The sequence below is a fragment of the Hevea brasiliensis genome, chromosome 17 (assembly GCF_030052815.1).
Source record: "Hevea brasiliensis isolate MT/VB/25A 57/8 chromosome 17, ASM3005281v1, whole genome shotgun sequence".
NCBI classification, from domain to species: Eukaryota; Viridiplantae; Streptophyta; class Magnoliopsida; order Malpighiales; family Euphorbiaceae; genus Hevea; species Hevea brasiliensis.
In genome coordinates, this window is record NC_079509.1 from 7,271,708 (window position 1) to 7,291,295 (window position 19,588).

Consider the following 19,588-nt stretch of genomic DNA (forward strand, 5'->3'; position numbering starts at 1 on the left):
TCAATAAAAAGCAAGTTATGAATATGCATTTTTTTTATAGCATTTATTAATTAATATATTATTTATTAATTGACTTAATGAATATATAAAGATTTAAAATTTATAAATGGGAATTTTAAAAAGAAAAGAATTCATAAAATTCAAATTTGCGTCTTTAGTGGTATAAAATCAGGACAGAAAGAAGAACAACTGGACTAACAAATTATATTTTCCAGAGGTCAGAGCTGTGACCAGAAGAAGGTTACACCTTTTTTTTTTTTAATTTGAAAACAAACCGTTTTGCACTGTAAGCATCGATCTCCAAACCCACCCAACCAAAACTTTAGCACTAATTCGTCTTTTCGCGGAACTCTATTCACGGTCATGGGGCCACTTTGACCATTAACCTTACCCCTATTGTCACGTTGTTTAATGCGCAGAGCACAAAGCCAATAACAAGAAACCGGCTAAAAATGCCAACGGAAATTGCCATATACTACTCCCTGTGAGTTACCATAAATAAATAACAATTCATTTCACGTTTGTGGGTCCTCTGCTCTGCATCACTCTCTTCGCATATATAACTTCATCTTTCTTTTAACAAGGTTTGCTCCAAACAAGGAGAACCAGAAGGCAGCAGGCAGGACGACAAGAGACAGTGCCGTTTCTCCATACTCTTGGAATAGGAGAAGTTAAAAGTCCCCATACATCAGAACAGAGTTTACAGAGCCAAAGAACAAGAGAAGAGAAGATGCTTCAAAGAAAAAGGCAAAAAATTTCACCCTTAGTCACCCAAAAATCTGATCTTTTCGAAGAACTACCAGACGATATTGTGGTTTGCATCCTTTGCAAGCTTAGCTCCTCCGCTTCCTGTCCTTCAGATTTCATCAACATTCTCATAACGTATGTCGGTTTATGCTATTCAATACTGCATGCTTATGTTTCTTATTGCTATTTGCAGTTGGATGATTATTTGGAATGTTTCTTTATTTTCTTATATTTCAAGCAGATGCAAAAGATTGAATCGGTTAGCTCTTCATCCTCTAGTTTTGTCCAAAGCCGGACCTAAAACATTCGCAGTCAGAGCAAAAGACTGGTCAGATTCCGCTCACCGGTTTCTCAGACTGTGCGTTAACGCTGGCAACACCGAAGCCTCCTATACTCTAGGAATGGTCAGTATATGCATTCTCCGTCACACTATATGCATTCTCCGTCACAGTATCTTTCAAAACATACCGAAAATATATATTCTTGTTGAAGGTTTCGGGTTTATTTTGCTGTTACAGATCCGATTTTATTGCTTACAAAACCGAGGAACTGGAGCGTCGTTGATGGCAAGGGCAGCCGTCAAATCTCACGCCCAGGCTCTCTACTCTCTCGCCGTCATGCAGTTCAATGGCAGCGGTGGCTCCAAAAACGACAAAGATCTCCGAGCCGGTGTCTCTCTTTGTGCCCGAGCCGCCGTCTTGGGTCACATCGATGCGCTAAGGGAGCTAGGCCATTGCCTCCAAGATGGTTACGGCGTTGTTCAAAACATTGTCGACGGACGCCGGCTCCTAATCCAGGCCAACGCTCGAGAGATCGCGTCATCTATACGTTCCATGCTTACGTGGCGACCTCAACAGTTAAACCAACATCAGCAACAGCAGCGGGAGCATCTCCCATATGCTTCGTGTGTGATGATGGGAAGCATGATGGGGTGTCCATTGCTAAGTGACTTCGGTTGTAATGTGCCGGCGAGGGAAGTGCACCCGGTGAACCGGTTTTTGAGGGAGTGGTTCGAGTCGGGGCGCGGGGTGCTTGGGCCAAGCTTGAGGTTGTGCTCGCACAGTGGGTGCGGGAGGCCCGAGACGAGGCCGCACGAGTTCCGGCGCTGTTCCGTTTGTGGCAAGGTGAATTATTGCTCGCGGGGATGTCAAGCTCTCGATTGGAAGTTGAGGCACAAGGCGGAATGTATGCCAATGGAGCAGTGGCATGATGTGGACGGCGGCGACAATGAGATTGGAGGAATGGTGGAGATTGAAGAGGGTGAGAATGTGGCTGTCCTTCATTGATTGCGATCAAATTGTTACCGTTCGATTTGGATTTTTTTTGTTATCCTATTTTGTTTAATTTTATATTTTATGTATTTTTTTTTTAAGTTTATTTTTGTACATATTGAGAAGGTTTGGGAAATTGTTTATGTACCAGTTTTGCACCATAAAAGAAATTATGGCAGGACACAAAATCTTTTTTTTTTTTTTTTTTTGAAGGTCAGCAACCATAGGACTAGGGGTGAGATCTGAGTTCAGATTAAGCATCAACCATGCGATTTACTTGGGGGGACCCCCAAATGCGACTTTGACAAGGAGTAAACAAGGCGATAATCACTCCTCTTAAAGGCCGACGGCCATCCTTCAGCACTCGTCGAATCAATCAATTAAACAGCTTGGGATTTGGGAATGAAGACAAATTCATTAATTTTAGCATCGTTGGATTTTGTCAATGACGGTTTGGTTGGTGTTAGTTAATGTCTGTCTCCCACATAAGAAAATTAAAGATTTAAACCTCCACAATTTTGTCTCTTTAATTTTTCTCAAATATTAGAAAGAAAATATACATTGTTTTAATATTTATTTTTTAAATAAATTAAAACTATTGGAATTTAAAATCTTGACTTCCTACACCAATCTAGAATCTTTTAAAAATGATTTTACAAAAAATATTACAATATATATTTTCACATAGTTTTTGCAAATTATATGAAAAATTTCAAAATAATACTACTCTTATATATATATATATATATATATATATATATATATATATTGCATGAAAATATATTAAAAAAAATACGCATTATCTTTTAATAATTAGATATTTAACTTCGAGAGTGATATGATCAATAAAAAAATGATTAAATAGAGACAATCATACAATTAAAAAAAGATTGTCAATTAAATATAGAAACAATATTAATTAATTAATCTTCTGGAAATGACTCAAAAATAAAAGAAGCGTAATATTTACGGGTAGGCCCACAAGTAAAAGAAGTCCAATCGGCCCAATCAATACGGCATGTTAGGACAAAGAAAACGGCATTCGCCTGACGAGAAAAAGGGCGCTTCCGTTTTTTCCTCTTGTAAAATTTCTCCGCTAACATCAAATGGCAGAGATATAAATAAATAAATAAATATTTACTTGACTTTTTTTTTTAATTCATTAAATGCATAATAGTTAATAACATATTATTTCTCCCTATTGTGTTTGAATCTATTGTTTCTAATAAAAGTTATAGACATATGAAAGTGATAAAAATAGTAATCTTTCATTTTTTTTTTAATTTTTAAATATGATCAATGCATATAATATTTTTTACTTTTTTTTCATATTATAATAAAATAATGTTATATGAGAAACCCATCCATTATTTAAGTGGATGAATTTATACATGACATTATGATATGATTTCATTTTCAATTTTATGCTTCAACTTTATTACAAATTTAAGTATTGAAAATATTTTTTAAAAAAATTGATTAAATGTGCATTTTTTTACATTTTTATTTAGAAAAAGTGTTGAATCGTTAAAAAAAAAAGAAAGCCTTGAAAAAATTACATCTAATATAAATTTAATTTTATATAAGAATGAGTTTAATAATAATTAAATAAAAAATTTATATAAAATTAATTAAAATGTGCATAATAAATATATAAACTTATATATAAATATTTAATTTGTTAAGTTTTTCAAAAATTTTGATAGTTAAAAAAAATTGTGTTTTATGTGGTGGGTTGCATGGCAAGATTCTCCTCATCACCTCCTACGTTGCAACTCAAGTGGCGAGAGTAGAGACGGTAATGGGTTAGATTTTTGTAGGTATATAAATTGATCGAACTCTTATAAGATGAGTTTGATAAAATATAATCGGATTTGGTACGAGTTTAAGTTTAAACAATAATATCTGTGACAGATTTAAGTTTTACATGTTAGGTATTTATTATCTGAATTCATTTAGATAAACACTTACTTATAATATATTTTTTTTAAATGTGCAATACACGTTTTTTACACTCGTTGTATGTATCAGTAATTTTAATATTTTTATACAAGATTTTTTTTATTAATTTTTATATAACATAATGTTATTGTAATACATTAATCATTATTATTATAATATAATAATTTTTCATAACATGTATGTTGTCTGTGAAAATAAAAAAAAATTAAGTTAATGTATGTTATAAGTTTTAAATTAAGTTAATAAAAATGGAAGTATATTAATGAAAATAAAAAAATTATAGAAATAAAGTTTATTATGAAAAAAATATTTTTATAATTTGTGTTTTATAATTACATAAATTGAACTATTTGTTATTATATTAATTTATATATTTTCATATTAGATTTCTTCAATAATAAAGTATTGAGTCTATTAAAACTAATTAACTTTTAATATTTTATAATTTTTATAAAACATACATAATTAACGTAAAAATTTTGAATTTTTATTCAATCCTATTGAATACTTTATAGATATAATAGTAAAATAAATTTAATTTGATATATTTTCATACAATGTTGATATTTTTTATTTTTAGTTATTTTTAATTTAATTTTTAATTTTATCTACTAAAATTAATTGGGAATGCTCATATTAATAAATATAAGTATTATTAATTTTTATTTTATATATAATATTTTACGTAAATTCATATTTTCTTATAATACGGAGAAAACTTTAAAATAAGATTAATAAATATATTAACAATAATAAATTAATAACTAAAATTTTCATTTTATATAAAAAATAAAAAATTGTATGTTAATAGAATGAAAAATACTGATATTAGTATATTATTATTTTTAGTTAGAATGTTTATTGTAAAAAATATATAAACAATTATTCGGTTTATTTTGTCAAATTAATTTATAATATATTATTAAATTAAATTTTTATAATTATTTTTTTAAAAATAAACATTAAATTTCAATAAAAAATTATTAAATAGAAAAAAAATAAAATACTCTATTAAATGATGTAATGCTTATAGTTACATAAAAATTTGATTATTTTTATATCAAATATCATTTTATGTTTATATTTAAATATAAATTTGTTAACGTAAAATTATTCAAAATATAATTCTTAATTCTTTTTAAACGTATTTACTATTTACTAAGTTTGAATAAGATTATAGTATTCAAAAATTATTATATTTTTTTAATATATATACACATTAATATTTTTAAATTTTTAATAATATACCATTTCAAATGAACAAAAAATATTACAAATTATAGCTATCCTATGAATTATATAATTAAACTCAATTTTTTAAATAATATATATTTATCTATTCAAATTTTTTCTCACATATATAATTTATTTTATATTTATAATATATATTATTATAAATTTTAGATTTATGTAATTTTATTATGTATTACATATTATAATTAAATATTTTTTTCATAACTCAATGAATATTATTTTTTTGTAATATATATATATATATATATATATATATCTTATCAATAAATGTACTAATTTTTATATTAATATAATAATTAAGAATCTTATAAATATATCTATAATTAAAAATATAAATTTATTTTAAATGAAATGAACTTATAAGAAATTAAATATAAAAATTTTGAAAATTAATAAAGGAATTCATATGTTTAGTTGATAGAAATTATTTTTTTAATGCAAATTTAAATATTATTATATTAAAATATTTTTTCATAAATAATTACAATTAAAATATAGGTAAAAATCTATTAAGATTCATTAATAAAGTTATTCATTGGAATAAAATACTTTCTATTTTTACAAATAATATAAATTATGATAGTATTTTTATAAAATTTTATATTATATTATATTATAATAAATATTTAATTAAATAAAATTTAAATATAAGTAAGATTAAGAATTTTAGATTTATATAAATTTAAAAATTATATAAATAATTAAAGTTTAAGTCATAAGAATTTTAAATTTATATAAATTTTAAAATTAAATTAAATAATAAAAAATATAATTATAAATATTATAAATAATAAAAGGAAATTTGGTAAAATTAATGTACTCTCCTTTTATTTTACCCACTTATATATTATATAGATACAAAATATATATTTTTATAATAATATTTATAATTTTTATATATTTTATTTTATATAAAATATATTTTAAATATTTTATGAAATTATTAAAATTTTAAAGTATTAATTATTAATAAAAATAACTTTTTAATATTAAAATATATAAAATTAAATAAATTTTAATACTTTTTAGGGTAAATTTACATAGTTAAAAATAAATTTTAATGGAATTTGGGAGGGAAACAGAGTTTTAAAGAATATTAATTAATAGCATTCTGAAGCTCAGATAGGATGCTTTGGGCGGCATCCTACCCTTTGCATCCCGTTGCCATCCGTAGCCGAGCGCACAAAATATGAGCAGTCCCTTGAAAACCTAGACGGAACCACAGCTCAAAAAATAGCACACCGCACCACCGGAGAAAATAAAAAACCAGAAGACACTCTTATTAATAACCAATGACTACAGTTGAGGAAAAAGTTGAGCAATTAGAGTGTTTACCACCGGAGGATGAAGCCCAAGAAGATGGTGAAGGAGAAGGAGAAGAGGAAGAACTTTCATGGTCGTCTGGCTCCGAAATTGGAGATGCGTTGGATTGGTTAGACTCAAAAGAGGATGAAGATGCTGTAGATGGAACTATTACTCTCAGCTCTAGACGTCCAAATGCTCATGGAGGCATTCACTCTCGTTCCAATTCCTCCACTCTGCAACCTCTCTCCAATCGCAACCAGAAGTTCTCTCATCACATTCGTGCTTCGCCTTTGGAGGTATCAGTATCACTCCTAAAAATTGCTAATCGATGGCTCTACCAAACATTTGTATTATGCATGTAATAGGCTTAGCTAAAGCTTTAACCTTTATTGAAATCATTGCACTAAAAGGTATATTATATGTGCATATTTCGTCTGGAAATTGATTCAATTGATGATGCAGGAGTGGGAAGGCAGGTTGAACTTCGGCATGTCTAATTCTGTGACAACTGCAATTCGTGAAAGTGTTCGAGACATGGCCATTGGTAAAACTAAAACTACTGAGAAAGCAGATCGTGCAACAGTAGAGCAGGTGAAGATCACTTAAAGCTCCTCGTGGCTTCCTCCTTTATTTATTTATCCATTTCTTAAGTAAGAAAATGGAAGAAATATATAAATTTATGTGCTTACCTTGTGTGTGAAAGTGTGCCCAAGTTTATGTCAAACGAAGTTTGTTTACATGTTGTATCATTTTCTGTGTGCTAACATTGCTGGAATGAAGTATTTTGAGTTGACGTTGTGAATGTGTTCATGTAGAATATATGGGGGCTATATTCTTGTTTATTTACTTGGAATTAATTCATTTTTATAATAATTGTCATAATTTTATAAGCTTAGTTGTCTTGATCTGAATTGTGCATTGGTTGTGGTTGTGCCTTGATGATGCTTTATACTTTTTTGATCCCATAATTTAATGACATAATTCACTAGATATTTTTTTTTCCTTAAGGAAAATTTATAATTCATTGTGTTTTTTCTAGGCCATTGATCCTAGAACTCGCATGGTTCTCTTCAAAATGCTGAATCGGGGTGTATTTCATGACATTAATGGCTGCATTTCCACTGGAAAAGAGGTATCTGAAGACCACTTCTGTAGTTTGAAATCTATTACGCTCTATTGATACGAACATATTATGCACCAATAGTTTGCTACTATGGATTCAGGACTCGTTTTTTCGCTTAACAGGCAAATGTGTATCGTGCAACAAAATCTGATGATCAGGAACTTGCAATCAAAGTGTACAAAACTTCGGTTTTGGTTTTTAAGTACGTCAAATGATGTTTTAACTTCTTGAGAGAAAAAAAAAAAAGCTTGTAATGTAAAGGTTTTGTTTAGTGATATTAGCATTCTATACTGCAAAGGGGAAAAAAGAGGGACTTAACCAACCTAATCTAACTTTTGAGAATTTTTCTGCATTTCTTCTTCAGTGCACACTGTTGCAAAATTTTTCATGCTGTTTGCAATCAAGAGACCTTTGTTTAGCTTCTAAATTTTTTCTGTTTTCGTCTCTTTGATAAGATAAATGACTTCCATGACTGGGAATCAAAATGTTGATATAGGACTTCTGTGATGAAGTTATGATGCTGGGTGTTGTGCCATAGATAACTATATAGGTTATTCTTGTGGATTCACCTAGTTGCTGTCTTTCAAATTAATTTTTGTGTATTATTTTGAATTCCATTATTTTAACTTACAGTTGGGTTCCATCTTTTTTAGAATATGTTGCTATCATAAAATGAATTCCATGATTGAGAGTCAAGATGTTGATATAGGACCACTATGATTCTATGAGGGAGTTATGATACTAGATATTGTTCCATACTTAAATTTGTTGGTTATCCTTGTGAATTTCCCTAGTTGTTTACTTGTTTTCTTTCAAAAAAATTAACTTATAGTTTTAGGTTCCATCTTTTGTAGAATATGTTGTACTCCATATTTTCTTTTTCATTCAATTTAATTTGTTACTTCTAAAAACTTTAGGGACCGAGATAGGTATGTACAAGGTGACTATCGTTTTAGGCATGGATACTGCAAGTGCAATGCTAGGAAAATGGTAAAGACATGGGCTGAAAAAGAAATGAGGAATCTTATGAGGTAAGACCAACATGAACTTTACATGGTCTCATTTACTTACAAATTTTCATGGCAATGCAATGCTTTAATTATTCTCCTTTGAATCACCCAACTAGACTGTTTTGTCTATTATACATGGGCGGAAAAATGAAAATTTTATGTTATTAATTGGAGTTTGCACCTATGGTCTGCTAGAGGAAGAATATGACCTCATGCATATACTTTGAATCTGCACTAAGTATAGAATTTTACTGGTGTGATATTATGTGATTTTTTTTTTCATGAGTTGCAGGTTAAAGGCAGCTGGAATTAGGTGTCCAACTCCATATCTTTTGAGACTTCATGTTCTGGTTATGGAATTCATAGGTATTGTGCACTATTTTGTGTGGATACCCTTTTACTTGTCCATTGGTAAACAAAAATGAGCTTATAAGATGTTTCGGTGTATCATGTAGGAGAAATAGAATTTCATTAACATATCACAACCATCTGACTATTAACCTCTAGTTTCTTCTCTTTAGGCTATTTTTCACAATGTGTAGCCTTGTGGAGTTGGTAGAAGTATCCTTATTTGAACTATCTACCCTTTAAGGATATTTGAAGGCAATGGCAATGGTTCCAATTTTTATCTTACATTTCTTCTTCTACTTCTTCCCCCTCCTCCCAAACACACACACACACACACACACACACACACTTTTATATGCAATGAGGAGTTTTGATTTTGTTATACTATTGACCTATTCTTTTGGTTGATAATCTTTGTTATAGGAAAAGCTGGTTGGGCTGCACCTCGACTTAAGGATGCTGTCTTATCTTTGGATAAATTACGTGAAGGTTATGCAGAGGTCTGTACAGACATTTTTAGTAATTCATTTATTTTGTTTAATTTGAATAAAACAACTATAGAATTTATAATTAGTAGTGTTATAGAAACTTAGCTTTTCAAGTTGAACTTGTTGATACTTATTTAGCCTTTGGGGTTTATAATTTGGTTTGATCAGGTTGGAGGGGTTTAACAGGAGATTTCTGTTGGAAATGATAGGGTCAATGGAGTATCAGCTATGCGCCCAATAGAATGTTATATGGAGAAAAGAAGAAAGGGTTTAACAGTTGTTTTTGTTGTTTGTAAGGACTTTGTTTTTTGTCTTTGTCAGATGATTATTGCAATGCGGACTTTGTATCAGAAGTGCAAACTGGTGCATGGTGACCTTAGTGAATATAATATACTCTATTTTGAGGTGAATGTCTCTTGCTTCCTTATCATACAGATAACGTGTTTTCCTTCTGCCTGGTTTTGATGCACCCAAAAAGAGGAAAGATGATATATGAAACCTCCTTTTTGAGAAGAGTTGTTGACTGGAGATGTTTGATTGATCACTGGCATAACTCTGGATATTTGATCTGAATAGTTCCTCCTGTTTGTAGGGCCATTTGTATGTAATTGATGTCTCTCAAGCAGTAGATCTTGACCATCCTCGTGCCCTTGATTTCTTACGTGAAGATTGTGTTCATATATCTGTAAGTTCTTTCCATAGGATGGATGGTTGTGATTTTTCTTTTAAATTTTACTTTTAGGAGGTAAAAAAAAATGTGCCAATGAACTAATCAATCGTGGGTGGAATGCAGGATTTTTTTAGGAAACATGGTGTAGCTGTCATGATGATTTGAGAATTATTTGACTTCATAGTTGATCCAACCATTACTGATGATTCTATTGATAGTTACTTGGAAGAGGTTTGCAACCTTGCTTGTTCTTCAGATTTCCCTGCATTATTTCATGACGTCTCTCTTCTGACTACTGGTATGTATTTTAGGTTCAACAAAAAATTTTATCATGGGATGTCACAGCAGAGGATGAAATTGCAGACTCTGTATTTGTGCAGGTATACATATATATATATTCAAAAATGATTTCCCTTGTGAAAGGCTTGTTTATCATTTTGTTTCACTTGTGACATATCTCAGGCATCAGTTTGTTTTCGTAAATGCTTTTGGTGGAAACTATATGACAAATTAGACATGGAAAAAATGTTTCTTTTTTTTTTTCAGATGAGGAACCTTTCCCATTTGAGTCCTCAGTTCTATACAGACTTAAGGATATGAATTTATTCAATCTTGAGATTTCCTTTTGGTTTTTGGAAGATGGGCATTTACTAATGGCTGATGATTCATGTGTTGAATATGAAATATGCTATTTCAAAATATGTGTAGTTGAATTTCATAATGGACAAAAATATTTGAGGTGAATCATAATTTTGTGAATTGCTTGTTGTTTTGGTGCTCTAGTCATATATTCCAAAGGCACTAGATCATGTCAAGAATGCTGAGGAGGATGTGATACGGATAACAAGCGGCAAGGATACGAAAGATATGTACTATCACACCATTACAGGACTAAAGGAGGCTCTTTCCAAAGTTCAATCTTCTGCAATCCAAAACGATCAAAAGGAGTCTTCCGTAAATGAGGATGGCCATTCTAATGCTCCTGAGAGTGGATCTGATTCTGAGACAGATGATGAAGAGAACTCGAGTGAGTCAGATGAGAGTGGTTCCTTGTCAGAAGTTGAGAAAAAGGATCCTCTTGATAAAAAAACTGCCAGAAAAGAGAACAAAAAGAAAGTTAAAGAAGAGAAGAGAGAAGCTCGGAAAACTAAAATTCCGAAGGCTGTAAAGAAAAGAACGAAGAAATTGGCCAAAGCCAAGAAGACTAGATGAGCATTTTCTAGCTGGGGGGTACAAGCGTGCACTTCATACAGAGGAGCAGCATAGAGTGGTGGAGAAGTTTTATTAGAAGTGATAAAGGCCAGTTCCGCAGCTGCATTTATTGAAATAAAAAAAAAAAAAAAGCATCAATTTTGATATCTATGCTATTACTGCCTTTTACAGTTCAATTCGTTTTATGTTTGTTCTAATTTTTGGGTTTTAGCAGGTATAGTTTGTCATTTTATTAGGTGCTCTTGTAAATGTAAGAGGATAGGTTCATCTCTGTTGTATGATAGCAGGGCTTGTATTTGGTTTCTTACATGTGCCCTCCTGGTCCTTGAGTTTGAGTTCAATTCATTTCAAAACCTTTTAAGACTGCGGAACCATTTTCACAACCTGATATACAAACGTCTGGGCCATTTTCACTTCACCAATTTCTTTTTTACTATTCCGTTTGCCGTTTAAAGAGACATATTTAATGAAAATCTTTTCTTATTTTATTTATTAAAAAAAACAGTTTGTGTTTCCTCTTAAGCTCATTTTCCTTCTGGTGGTAGTACTGGATGCTTCGATATGAACTTGTTCTCAAGGCTGTTCTGTTGGCAATCTGTTCAGGTATTGCTGTGGAATCAATTGAATCAAAATAATCGAAAATTTAAACTAATAAATGACCGAAAAATTAAACTAATAAACAATGTTAACCGAATTGGATTGGAGTAGGAGTTGAAACAAATTGAATTGAAAATTTTTGGTTGGATTTGATTTGTCAGCTTAGGTTTATTTTATTGAGTTCTTTTAATTTCTATATTCTTATTATTTGAACTTTGCTATAAATTTTATAAATTACATATTATATTTAATAGAAGTTCATAAATTTGACTATCAAACTTTCTGAAAATACTAATTAAATAAATTTGAATTGAAAATACTAATTAAATAAAATTTGAATAAAAAAATTAAAATAAAATGATTCAATTCAATTTTTCAGCCAATATAATAGAAGCGCTTGGGAAATAGTGTGCCTGCTGAGACAATGTTTTACGTTCGAAACAGATCTGAATTTTGGTATGTTAAATTCCACATGAGTAGTTTTTATTTTTTTTTAGCTTAATAATTATTGGAGGGAAGTTTTGGGCTACACAGTTACTAAAGCATACACAGTAGTATTATGACATTTGAATGGAGCTCAGCAATAAGAAGAGGAGAGAGATGACAATGGTTGCTCCTTTTTACTTTCGTGGAGGCCAGGGAGGGAAAGTGAAAGCAAAACAACTTATCCCTACAGTTTGGGTACGAGAGAAGTCGTCATGGGAAAGTGTATATGATTCTTGCACCCTTTCAAGGGGCTACAGGGATGTCCTGCCATGAGTGCATGATAGTTGTCCAGTAACCACTTTGGCATCTTGAACTATGTCTACATGTGTTAAAATGAGCAAATTCCTGTTAAGTATTCCACTGGTTAGGTTTGTAATTTAAAAGCATGTTCCCTAAGTAAAAGCCCAACCGCCCAAGGAGACGCATTTTCTTGTCCTTTATTCTCCTACTTATGCTACTTTATCATGCATCATGACAACACTTATTTTACATATATTTTAACACGATAGCAGTTTTGGGTGTGTTCCGCCCAGTTTCATTGGAGAAGCGACAAGAAAAGGAGAGGATGATGATATGAAGTCAAGTATTAAGCGTTTTTTTTTCTCTTTTCTTCCCAACATTCGAAAATTTCCAAATCTTTGTCTGAAATGCAGGTTGATCTGTGGAAATCGCCAAACGGGAAGCTTTTATATGCATGAAACCCAACCAAGAATACAACTCAAATAGACATGGTATGTCACATATCATCAGTTTTCTGCATCAGCTATTAAAGTGCTCTACAAATGCAGTATTGTGAACTTGCTGCTAGCAAGTCTGCAACCCTACTTCGCCTACCCTGTTTTAGGTCTTTCACTTTTTTAATCAGAACCATGGGAAACAAGCACCATCAACCACTCATCTCACTGTCACAAGGTTTGCTTTGTTGATAATCTAATGAGGAAATAGATGCTACCAAATCATCAAGTTTTAAAGGAGAATGACGAACAGTATACTGGAACATAACCTGCAAATGTAAATTTTCAGGACACTACAGTCAAGCAAGCTGATAAATACCACAAGAACACATAAAACTAGCCAAGTGCATTGACAAAATATCATCCTTTATTCCAAGAGCAGTGAAACTAAATGTGAAAAAAAGCGATGGTGAAACCAAACATGGGAGAAAGGCAATGGTGAAACTAAACCCACATCTCTGTTACTTTGTCTACTATTTTGTCTGTTTCTTTTATTCATGTAGCATTAACCAAATAGTAGGCAAACTAAGAGGGATTATATTAATGAGAAAGCATGCTCAAAGAAACAAATGGCATATGAGATTTGAATGCCGCCAGTAGTTAACTTTTTCTTTCCTTTCTTTATTCATAAAGTATCAAAGCTTCTAGCATCTATTGTGCACAGCACAATCATTACCTAAGATCAAAGCAGAATTCATTACTAAGTATAGAAGTACATATTTCCTACTAACCTTAGAGTAACTATCTGGAAAAGCACGTGCCCGATTGACTTTGCCAAGATAGTGTAAATCCACCTTCTCAAGCTTTCCATCCACAAAACTCAACCCTCCATCACTAATAGCAAAACGTAAAAGATTTCCTGAATGCAGCCCTGTCTAAAGAGTTGGAAAGAATAATGTTTGAAATAATAGAAAGAGAGGAACCAAAGCAAGTTAAAAAAATAAAAAACCATACAAGAAGTGATTGTATAAATCAAACCTTTTGAATAAAATCCAAATCCAAGCAGCCAAAAACCACAGGAGGATCATCAGATGTAATCAATTTTCCATCATCTTGTAGCTCCAAAACTACCTGGTCATGCCAATAACACAAGCAACAAGCAATCTTAAGACACATAAAGCAAATAGGGAAAGAAAGGGGGGCGGTAAATGGTGCTGCTGAGGTTTAAGAAGAGCAAGAACCTTTGAGTACCTGTTGTTGGCTTGGAACCTGCCCTTTACTATCTGTGTCAATAACATACTGACTACAGTTCTCATCTTTCCAGACTAATGCTAGTGGTGTATTTCCTGTTTGATAGTGTGCATGCCTGACAGAGAATCAGCGTGATGTAGATGAATAGGTCAGCAAATTGTACTCTAAAGAAATCTGGTATTACAAATAAACCCATGATCAAAACTATCTCACAAATCTTGCTTAAATGAGCACCAATCCAGTAAATACCAAGCTGAATAAATGCATAAACCCAGCACGCTAAATTCAGATATCTAAAATTAGCATTGTAAGTCCACTTGCATCCTCTTTAACTTTAGATAATGAAGAGACTTGTGCTTCAAAAATTAAAACTCATCATAGAAAATGTTTTATCATAAGTACCCCATATTGTGATAGTACAACGGTAACATGCTTGGCAATTGCTCAAAGAGAACATATCTATCTCAGTTGGACATAATATTATGAAACTTCTTGATGGAAGCATAAATTAGCTACTTAATTATTGAACATATATTGATGAGAAAACAAAGGAAAAATCTCCTCTGAACTCCTACACTAGAGAATAGATACTAAAAATTTTTGTAATTTCAAAATAACGTATGACTCTTTAAATCAAACTTAGGAACAATTCCTTAAGGGGAGCAGAGAGCTGAAAGCCAAAATATTGGCACCTGCAGGCCTTGGAGCAGGTGTCAACCTTAAAAAACTGGCAAGCAGCTCACCCCACATCAAGCTACATATAATAGGAGTCCACAGCATTGGAACCTGCAATCTATAAACACAGCTCCATTTCTTCAAACTGGGTGTTCTTCTAAAGCTTAAAAAAAGTATATTCCAGCCAATAGTAACAAGAGAAGGAACGAAACAAAAATTATAACTCGAGGCAAAAGGTCTTACTTGTTATAGAACAATAAACCATCCTTAACATAAGGCAATGCTCCTGTATACGCAGACGATAGACCACTCTGGTCACAATTATAAATGGGAACTGTACTGAATCTGTATTTATGGTAAAAAGAAGGAGGACTACAAGCCCCAGTCTCTCCAAGCTTCGAGTTCAACCAAAAAAACCTGAACTCAGCGGTGCAGTCATAAAGAGAGTAACCGCGCCAGCAAACCATGTCTATCACATAGTAAGTTTGGTCCGGCTTCAACCCAATATAACAAAACCGAAAACAATAACAATAATTAACTAATTACTATTAAAGACAGAAATCTAGAGTCTATGATCAATGATAAGAATTCTTTACCTCATGGAATATGCAGTCCAGAATAGAGTAAGATTGAGAAGGCCCCGATACATCTCTAGTCTTAGCCCCATTTGGTAAAGCAGATGGGAAACGATGCAAGATGGAGCCATTCCTTTGCCTACTAACTGTGGTTCCATTAGAAGAAACAACAAAGCATCGTTTTCCAGCTGGCCTTGCAAATACATACCTACAGGAAGCAGTCACTGTTCAGAGTCGATCTACGTGAGAGAAATGAAGGAAGTGAGTGAGAGAGAGAACCGACCAATCTCGGGCCAAGCAATCAGGGACGTCGATCATCCACTCCGGAAGCATTAGCTGCCTAGCGAACCACTTGCGAGCCTCCGCTCCTTTGAGCTTCGACGCATGACGGACGTCGAGATCCTTTGACGAAGCTCCGGATTCTTCTTGTTCAGGCAGTAAATCGGGTAGCGATTCGGGTTCGAGTTCGATGTCCGGCTCATATTCGGGTTGTGTGCTTTGGGATAGGAGAGAGAGGACAGTGGAGGCCAAGCACCGAGCTTGTTGTTGAGCATCGCGGCGGCCCTGAGCTTGTCGCTGCAGCGTCAGATCCCTCCGTCTCTGCTGATCGGAGATCGCCGCTCTCTTGAACGGACGGCGGAGATCGTGCGGTGCCATTTGCTTATCCTGTGCAAGAGAAAACGGCCCTCTTTCCCCTTGAAATTTATTCCTCGCTACCTCAACGGGCCGTTTAAAAACTTCCCATAGGCGGTTCTCCTTTTCTTTTTGTTGTTAGTGTTTTTGGCACACGGCGCCGTTTAATCAAGTGCACAAAATACAGTATTTTGGCGAGTAAGAAAACGCACCGTTTTTTGGGGCGACTTCGTCGAAATTTGGCCGCGATAATGCAACTGCCGCGACCACGAGAGGCAAAGCTTTCGGTGCAATGCTAGGTCCTTCAGAGAAAGTAAAACCCACGTGTGCTTGCAAACTATGAAGAAGAGAGGACGCGAAGTATCGTTTACAATAACACTGGACAGGTCTCTTCTCTTAATCTTCAAACTCCAAGCTCACCTTAAATTTGCTGTTATTGTTTTTCAAATGTACTGTCTTTTTCTGTGCTCTTGTTCTTACCGGTGTTCATTGATTTGATTTTGGATTTAATTTTTGAACATGGATTTTCTAATATTGCGTTAGCAAAGTATTTCATTGGATCAAATTCAATGGACGAATCCCTTCACCAAGATCCGGTATTGTTCAATAGATCAAGGACTACGACAACTCCCTAAGCCGAAACCTTCAAAATTTGACGCTGATGTAGAAGAAGGAATTGATTTACGATTAACTGAACCAAAAAAAAAGGTGCAAGAGTTTGTAGTCAATTAGAGAAATTTGTTCTTAATGGGAGGCACAGAAAGGCACTTGAGTTGTTTGAGATCTTCGAGCATTATGGTGGGTTTGATATGGGCAGTAGCACCTATGATGCATTAGTCAGTGCGTGTGTAGAATTAAGATCAATCCCAGGAGCGAAAAGGATGTTTAATTACATGATGACTAGTGGTTTTGAACCTCATCAGTATATGAAAAACAGAATACTGCTTACGCGTGTTAAATGTGGGATGATGATCCATGGACATAAATGGTTTGACAAAATGCCTGACAGAAATCTGGTTTTCCGGAGCACTATCTTGATTCATTTCTGGGCTTGTGAACATAGCGGACTATATGGAAGCCTTTAGGATGTTTCTGATTATGTGGGATGAGTTTTCTGACGCTGGGTCTCGCATTTTTGCCACTATGATCTTGGCGTCTGCTGGATTGGGATTGATTTCTGCTGGGAAACAGTTATATACTTGCACTTTGAAGATGGGAGTAGGGGACGATATATTTGTTTCTTGTGCTCTGATTAATATGTATAGTAAGCGTGGTAGAATCGGTGCTCATTGCATCTTTATTGAAATGCCAGAGAAATCTACAGTGGGGTGGAATACTATGGTCAATGCTCCTTGCAGGTTATGCACTTCATCACTACAGTGAAGAAGCTTTGGATTTGTGTGTACTATGATGTGTGATTCTGGTGTTAGAATGGACCATCTCAGATTTTCTATAATGGTGAGAATATGTGCATTGTGCAAGATTAGCTTCTTTGGATTATGCCAAGCAAGCCAATGGGGAAATTGACCGTACAAGGTTAATTTAAAAAATAATATATTGAAATGGGTTAGAATGTTAGAAAATTACGGGAAAGGGGTGACGAAACACAAAAACGTTGATAAAAATAGCGTCCCAACACATAAACACTATTTAAAATAGCGTCCCGAAGAAAACGCTATTTAAAATAGCATCTTGACATAAAAACGCTATTCAAAATAGCGTTTTTATGTGAGGACGCTATTTTGAATAGCATCCCCACATGCCATTCGCGTCCCAGAAGCAAAATGCTACTTATAGTAGCGTCCCAGAAGCAAAACGCTACTTATAGTAGCATCCCAGAGCGCCTCTCCGCCATGCACCCCATGCAGCTGAAGCACGCTAATCATATTAGCGTCCCAAAACACGCTAATCATATTAGCGTCCGAAGTAGCACAATTTTTATATTTTATTTATTTAATTGATTTTATAAAATATATTAAATTTATAATATTTTGATCTTTTAATTTTAGTTATTTATTATATTTTATAAAATATATTAAATTTACATATGTTAGTTGTATAGATTAATTTTTTTTTAAAGTTTATTTTATGTTTTAGTAGTAGTAATATTTATTTAATATTATATATTTGTGAAATTAATTTTATTTATATATTGTAAATAGAATATAATTGTACGGTTTAAAAAATATTTATATTCAAAAAATTAATTTTATATTTTTGTAAAAAAAAATTTATTAATCATAAAAATATTTCTTAATTTATAGATTAAAAATATAAATGTATAGTATTTGAAATAGTATATTTTATACATCTTAATAGGAATTTCTTTGTTTCTAATATTTAGAACATAGTAGATTGATAAATTTAAAATTATGTTAGTTATAAACGTTAAAAGTTATTAAAGTATAACTAATATTAATTTTTATTCTTATTATAATTATGGATAATGTATTTTCTTCATAGCAATTAATAAATGTAATTACTTTATTAGTTTTAATTACTTTATTATTTTCAAATTAATTAAAAATATATATATATAAAATGTTTACTAACATGTCATACGAGCAATTGGCTTAAAGCAAGATATAAATTAAGACAAGTATTCATAATTATTATACAAATAAAAATAAATATTTAAATTAGTCATGTGCCACAACCAGGTCTTCGAATATGTCGTCTCGGTCGAAGAACTCGATGTTGTCCCCTTCACGCTTCTTCCGATCACCTTGTGCATCTTGGGGTTGGCCAGGTTGCCCTTGTTGTTGTCCTGATGATTCCCCCCCTGCAGTATAATGCATAGCACCTTGTTCATGGTGTCTAAATAGACTTGCACCAGATGGAATATGGCCTAAGGCACCAGACTGATATAGTGCATAGTATTGATCTGAACCATATCCGCTAAATTGACTCGAAGCATATTGTGATGGCCCAATGCTAGATGGTCTGCCAAATGGAGCAAATAAGCTACTCATTGGTGTTTGTGGTCACGACTCTCGGTGAAGTCAAATGTGCTTTGCACATGAGAATGATATGACATCCATGGTGTTGATGGGCCAGGTATTGATGGGGTAGGCATCCAACCAGTATAATGTGGGGGGATAGTTTCTGAATATGGTTGGAATATTGTGGATGGACTAGGATGAGATGGTGCAGGAGCTAAGGGAATAGGACCAGGCGCTGATGCCATGCAGAAAGGGTGAAATGCGACAGGTGGGGGCATAACATCATCAGGTGGAGAGGATTGACGCATTGGATGTTGACGACGTCGAGGAGGACGTGATTGACATCGTGCTGGTCTACGTGAGGG

The 19,588-nt window shown here is 32.9% G+C and overlaps 4 protein-coding genes and 1 long non-coding RNA gene across 11 annotated transcripts; 4 read left to right on the forward strand and 1 right to left on the reverse strand.

Moving 5' to 3' along the window:
• The first annotated feature begins 230 nt into the window (after window positions 1–230).
• LOC110656360 (F-box protein At5g50450) lies at window positions 231–2,534 on the forward strand. Its single transcript, XM_021813085.2, has 3 exons — window positions 231–882; window positions 989–1,151; window positions 1,266–2,534. The coding sequence occupies exons 1-3, from the start codon at window positions 731–733 to the stop codon at window positions 2,031–2,033; spliced, it is 1,083 nt and encodes a 360-aa protein (XP_021668777.2). The 5' UTR covers window positions 231–730; the 3' UTR covers window positions 2,034–2,534.
• Window positions 2,535–6,346: 3,812 nt separating this feature from the next.
• On the forward strand, window positions 6,347–11,751 carry LOC110656361 (uncharacterized). 4 transcript variants are annotated; one of them, XR_009145642.1, is made up of 12 exons: window positions 6,347–6,835; window positions 7,002–7,130; window positions 7,579–7,671; window positions 7,785–7,864; window positions 8,580–8,693; window positions 8,965–9,038; window positions 9,444–9,520; window positions 9,830–9,913; window positions 10,101–10,193; window positions 10,302–10,409; window positions 10,490–10,558; window positions 10,962–11,751. XR_009145642.1 is itself a non-coding variant. In XM_058139768.1 (10 exons), exons 1-10 carry the CDS (start codon window positions 6,527–6,529, stop codon window positions 10,341–10,343), a joined length of 1,095 nt encoding a protein of 364 aa, XP_057995751.1. In that variant the 5' UTR covers window positions 6,347–6,526; the 3' UTR covers window positions 10,344–10,412. The 4 variants fall into 4 exon arrangements, 2 of the variants coding, with proteins under 2 accessions (XP_057995751.1, XP_057995752.1); XR_009145643.1 differs by lacking the exon at window positions 9,830–9,913 and having other exon boundaries at window positions 6,348–6,835; XM_058139768.1 differs by lacking the exons at window positions 10,490–10,558; window positions 10,962–11,751 and having other exon boundaries at window positions 10,302–10,412.
• Window positions 10,381–11,390, forward strand: LOC131168943 (serine/threonine-protein kinase rio1-like). Its single transcript, XM_058138930.1, has 3 exons — window positions 10,381–10,425; window positions 10,490–10,558; window positions 10,962–11,390. Exons 1-3 carry the CDS (start codon window positions 10,381–10,383, stop codon window positions 11,388–11,390), a joined length of 543 nt encoding a protein of 180 aa, XP_057994913.1.
• Window positions 11,752–13,133: 1,382 nt separating the features above from the next.
• LOC110656364 (uncharacterized) lies at window positions 13,134–16,388 on the reverse strand. Of its 4 annotated transcripts, none has more exons than XR_009145407.1 (7): window positions 15,932–16,388; window positions 15,670–15,856; window positions 15,317–15,567; window positions 14,399–14,513; window positions 14,186–14,278; window positions 13,939–14,078; window positions 13,134–13,476 (listed from the first exon to the last, which is right to left on the reverse strand). XR_009145407.1 is itself a non-coding variant. In XM_058139086.1 (7 exons), the coding sequence occupies exons 1-7, from the start codon at window positions 16,303–16,305 to the stop codon at window positions 13,360–13,362; spliced, it is 1,182 nt and encodes a 393-aa protein (XP_057995069.1). In that variant the 5' UTR covers window positions 16,306–16,388; the 3' UTR covers window positions 13,134–13,359. The 4 variants fall into 4 exon arrangements, 3 of the variants coding, with proteins under 3 accessions (XP_057995069.1, XP_057995068.1, XP_057995070.1); XM_058139086.1 differs by having other exon boundaries at window positions 13,939–14,082; window positions 15,317–15,468; XM_058139085.1 differs by having other exon boundaries at window positions 13,939–14,082.
• Window positions 16,387–17,762, forward strand: LOC110656363 (uncharacterized). Its single transcript, XR_009145408.1, has 2 exons — window positions 16,387–16,667; window positions 16,825–17,762. It is a non-coding gene; the product is annotated as an uncharacterized LOC110656363 (long non-coding RNA).
• Window positions 17,763–19,588: the final 1,826 nt, after the last annotated feature.

Coding starts and splice junctions, on each gene's coding strand:
- LOC110656360 (XM_021813085.2), top strand. CDS start 731: ATGCTTCAAAGAAAAAGGCAAAAAATTTCACCCTTAGTCACCCAAAAA. Junction 883..988: donor TTCATCAACATTCTCATAAC/GTATGTCGGTTT, acceptor TATTTCAAGCAG/ATGCAAAAGATTGAATCGGT. Junction 1,152..1,265: donor CCTCCTATACTCTAGGAATG/GTCAGTATATGC, acceptor TTGCTGTTACAG/ATCCGATTTTATTGCTTACA.
- LOC110656361 (XM_058139768.1), top strand. CDS start 6,527: ATGACTACAGTTGAGGAAAAAGTTGAGCAATTAGAGTGTTTACCACCG. Junction 7,672..7,784: donor GCATTTCCACTGGAAAAGAG/GTATCTGAAGAC, acceptor TTCGCTTAACAG/GCAAATGTGTATCGTGCAAC. Junction 8,694..8,964: donor GAAATGAGGAATCTTATGAG/GTAAGACCAACA, acceptor CATGAGTTGCAG/GTTAAAGGCAGCTGGAATTA.
- LOC131168943 (XM_058138930.1), top strand. CDS start 10,381: ATGATTCTATTGATAGTTACTTGGAAGAGGTTTGCAACCTTGCTT. Junction 10,426..10,489: donor AGAGGTTTGCAACCTTGCTT/GTTCTTCAGATT, acceptor TATGTATTTTAG/GTTCAACAAAAAATTTTATC. Junction 10,559..10,961: donor CAGACTCTGTATTTGTGCAG/GTATACATATAT, acceptor TTGGTGCTCTAG/TCATATATTCCAAAGGCACT.
- LOC110656364 (XM_058139085.1), bottom strand. CDS start 16,305: ATGGCACCGCACGATCTCCGCCGTCCGTTCAAGAGAGCGGCGATCTCC. Junction 15,857..15,931: donor GATTGCTTGGCCCGAGATTG/GTCGGTTCTCTC, acceptor TGCTTCCTGTAG/GTATGTATTTGCAAGGCCAG. Junction 14,083..14,185: donor ATTTGGATTTTATTCAAAAG/GTTTGATTTATA, acceptor CCAACTCTTTAG/ACAGGGCTGCATTCAGGAAA.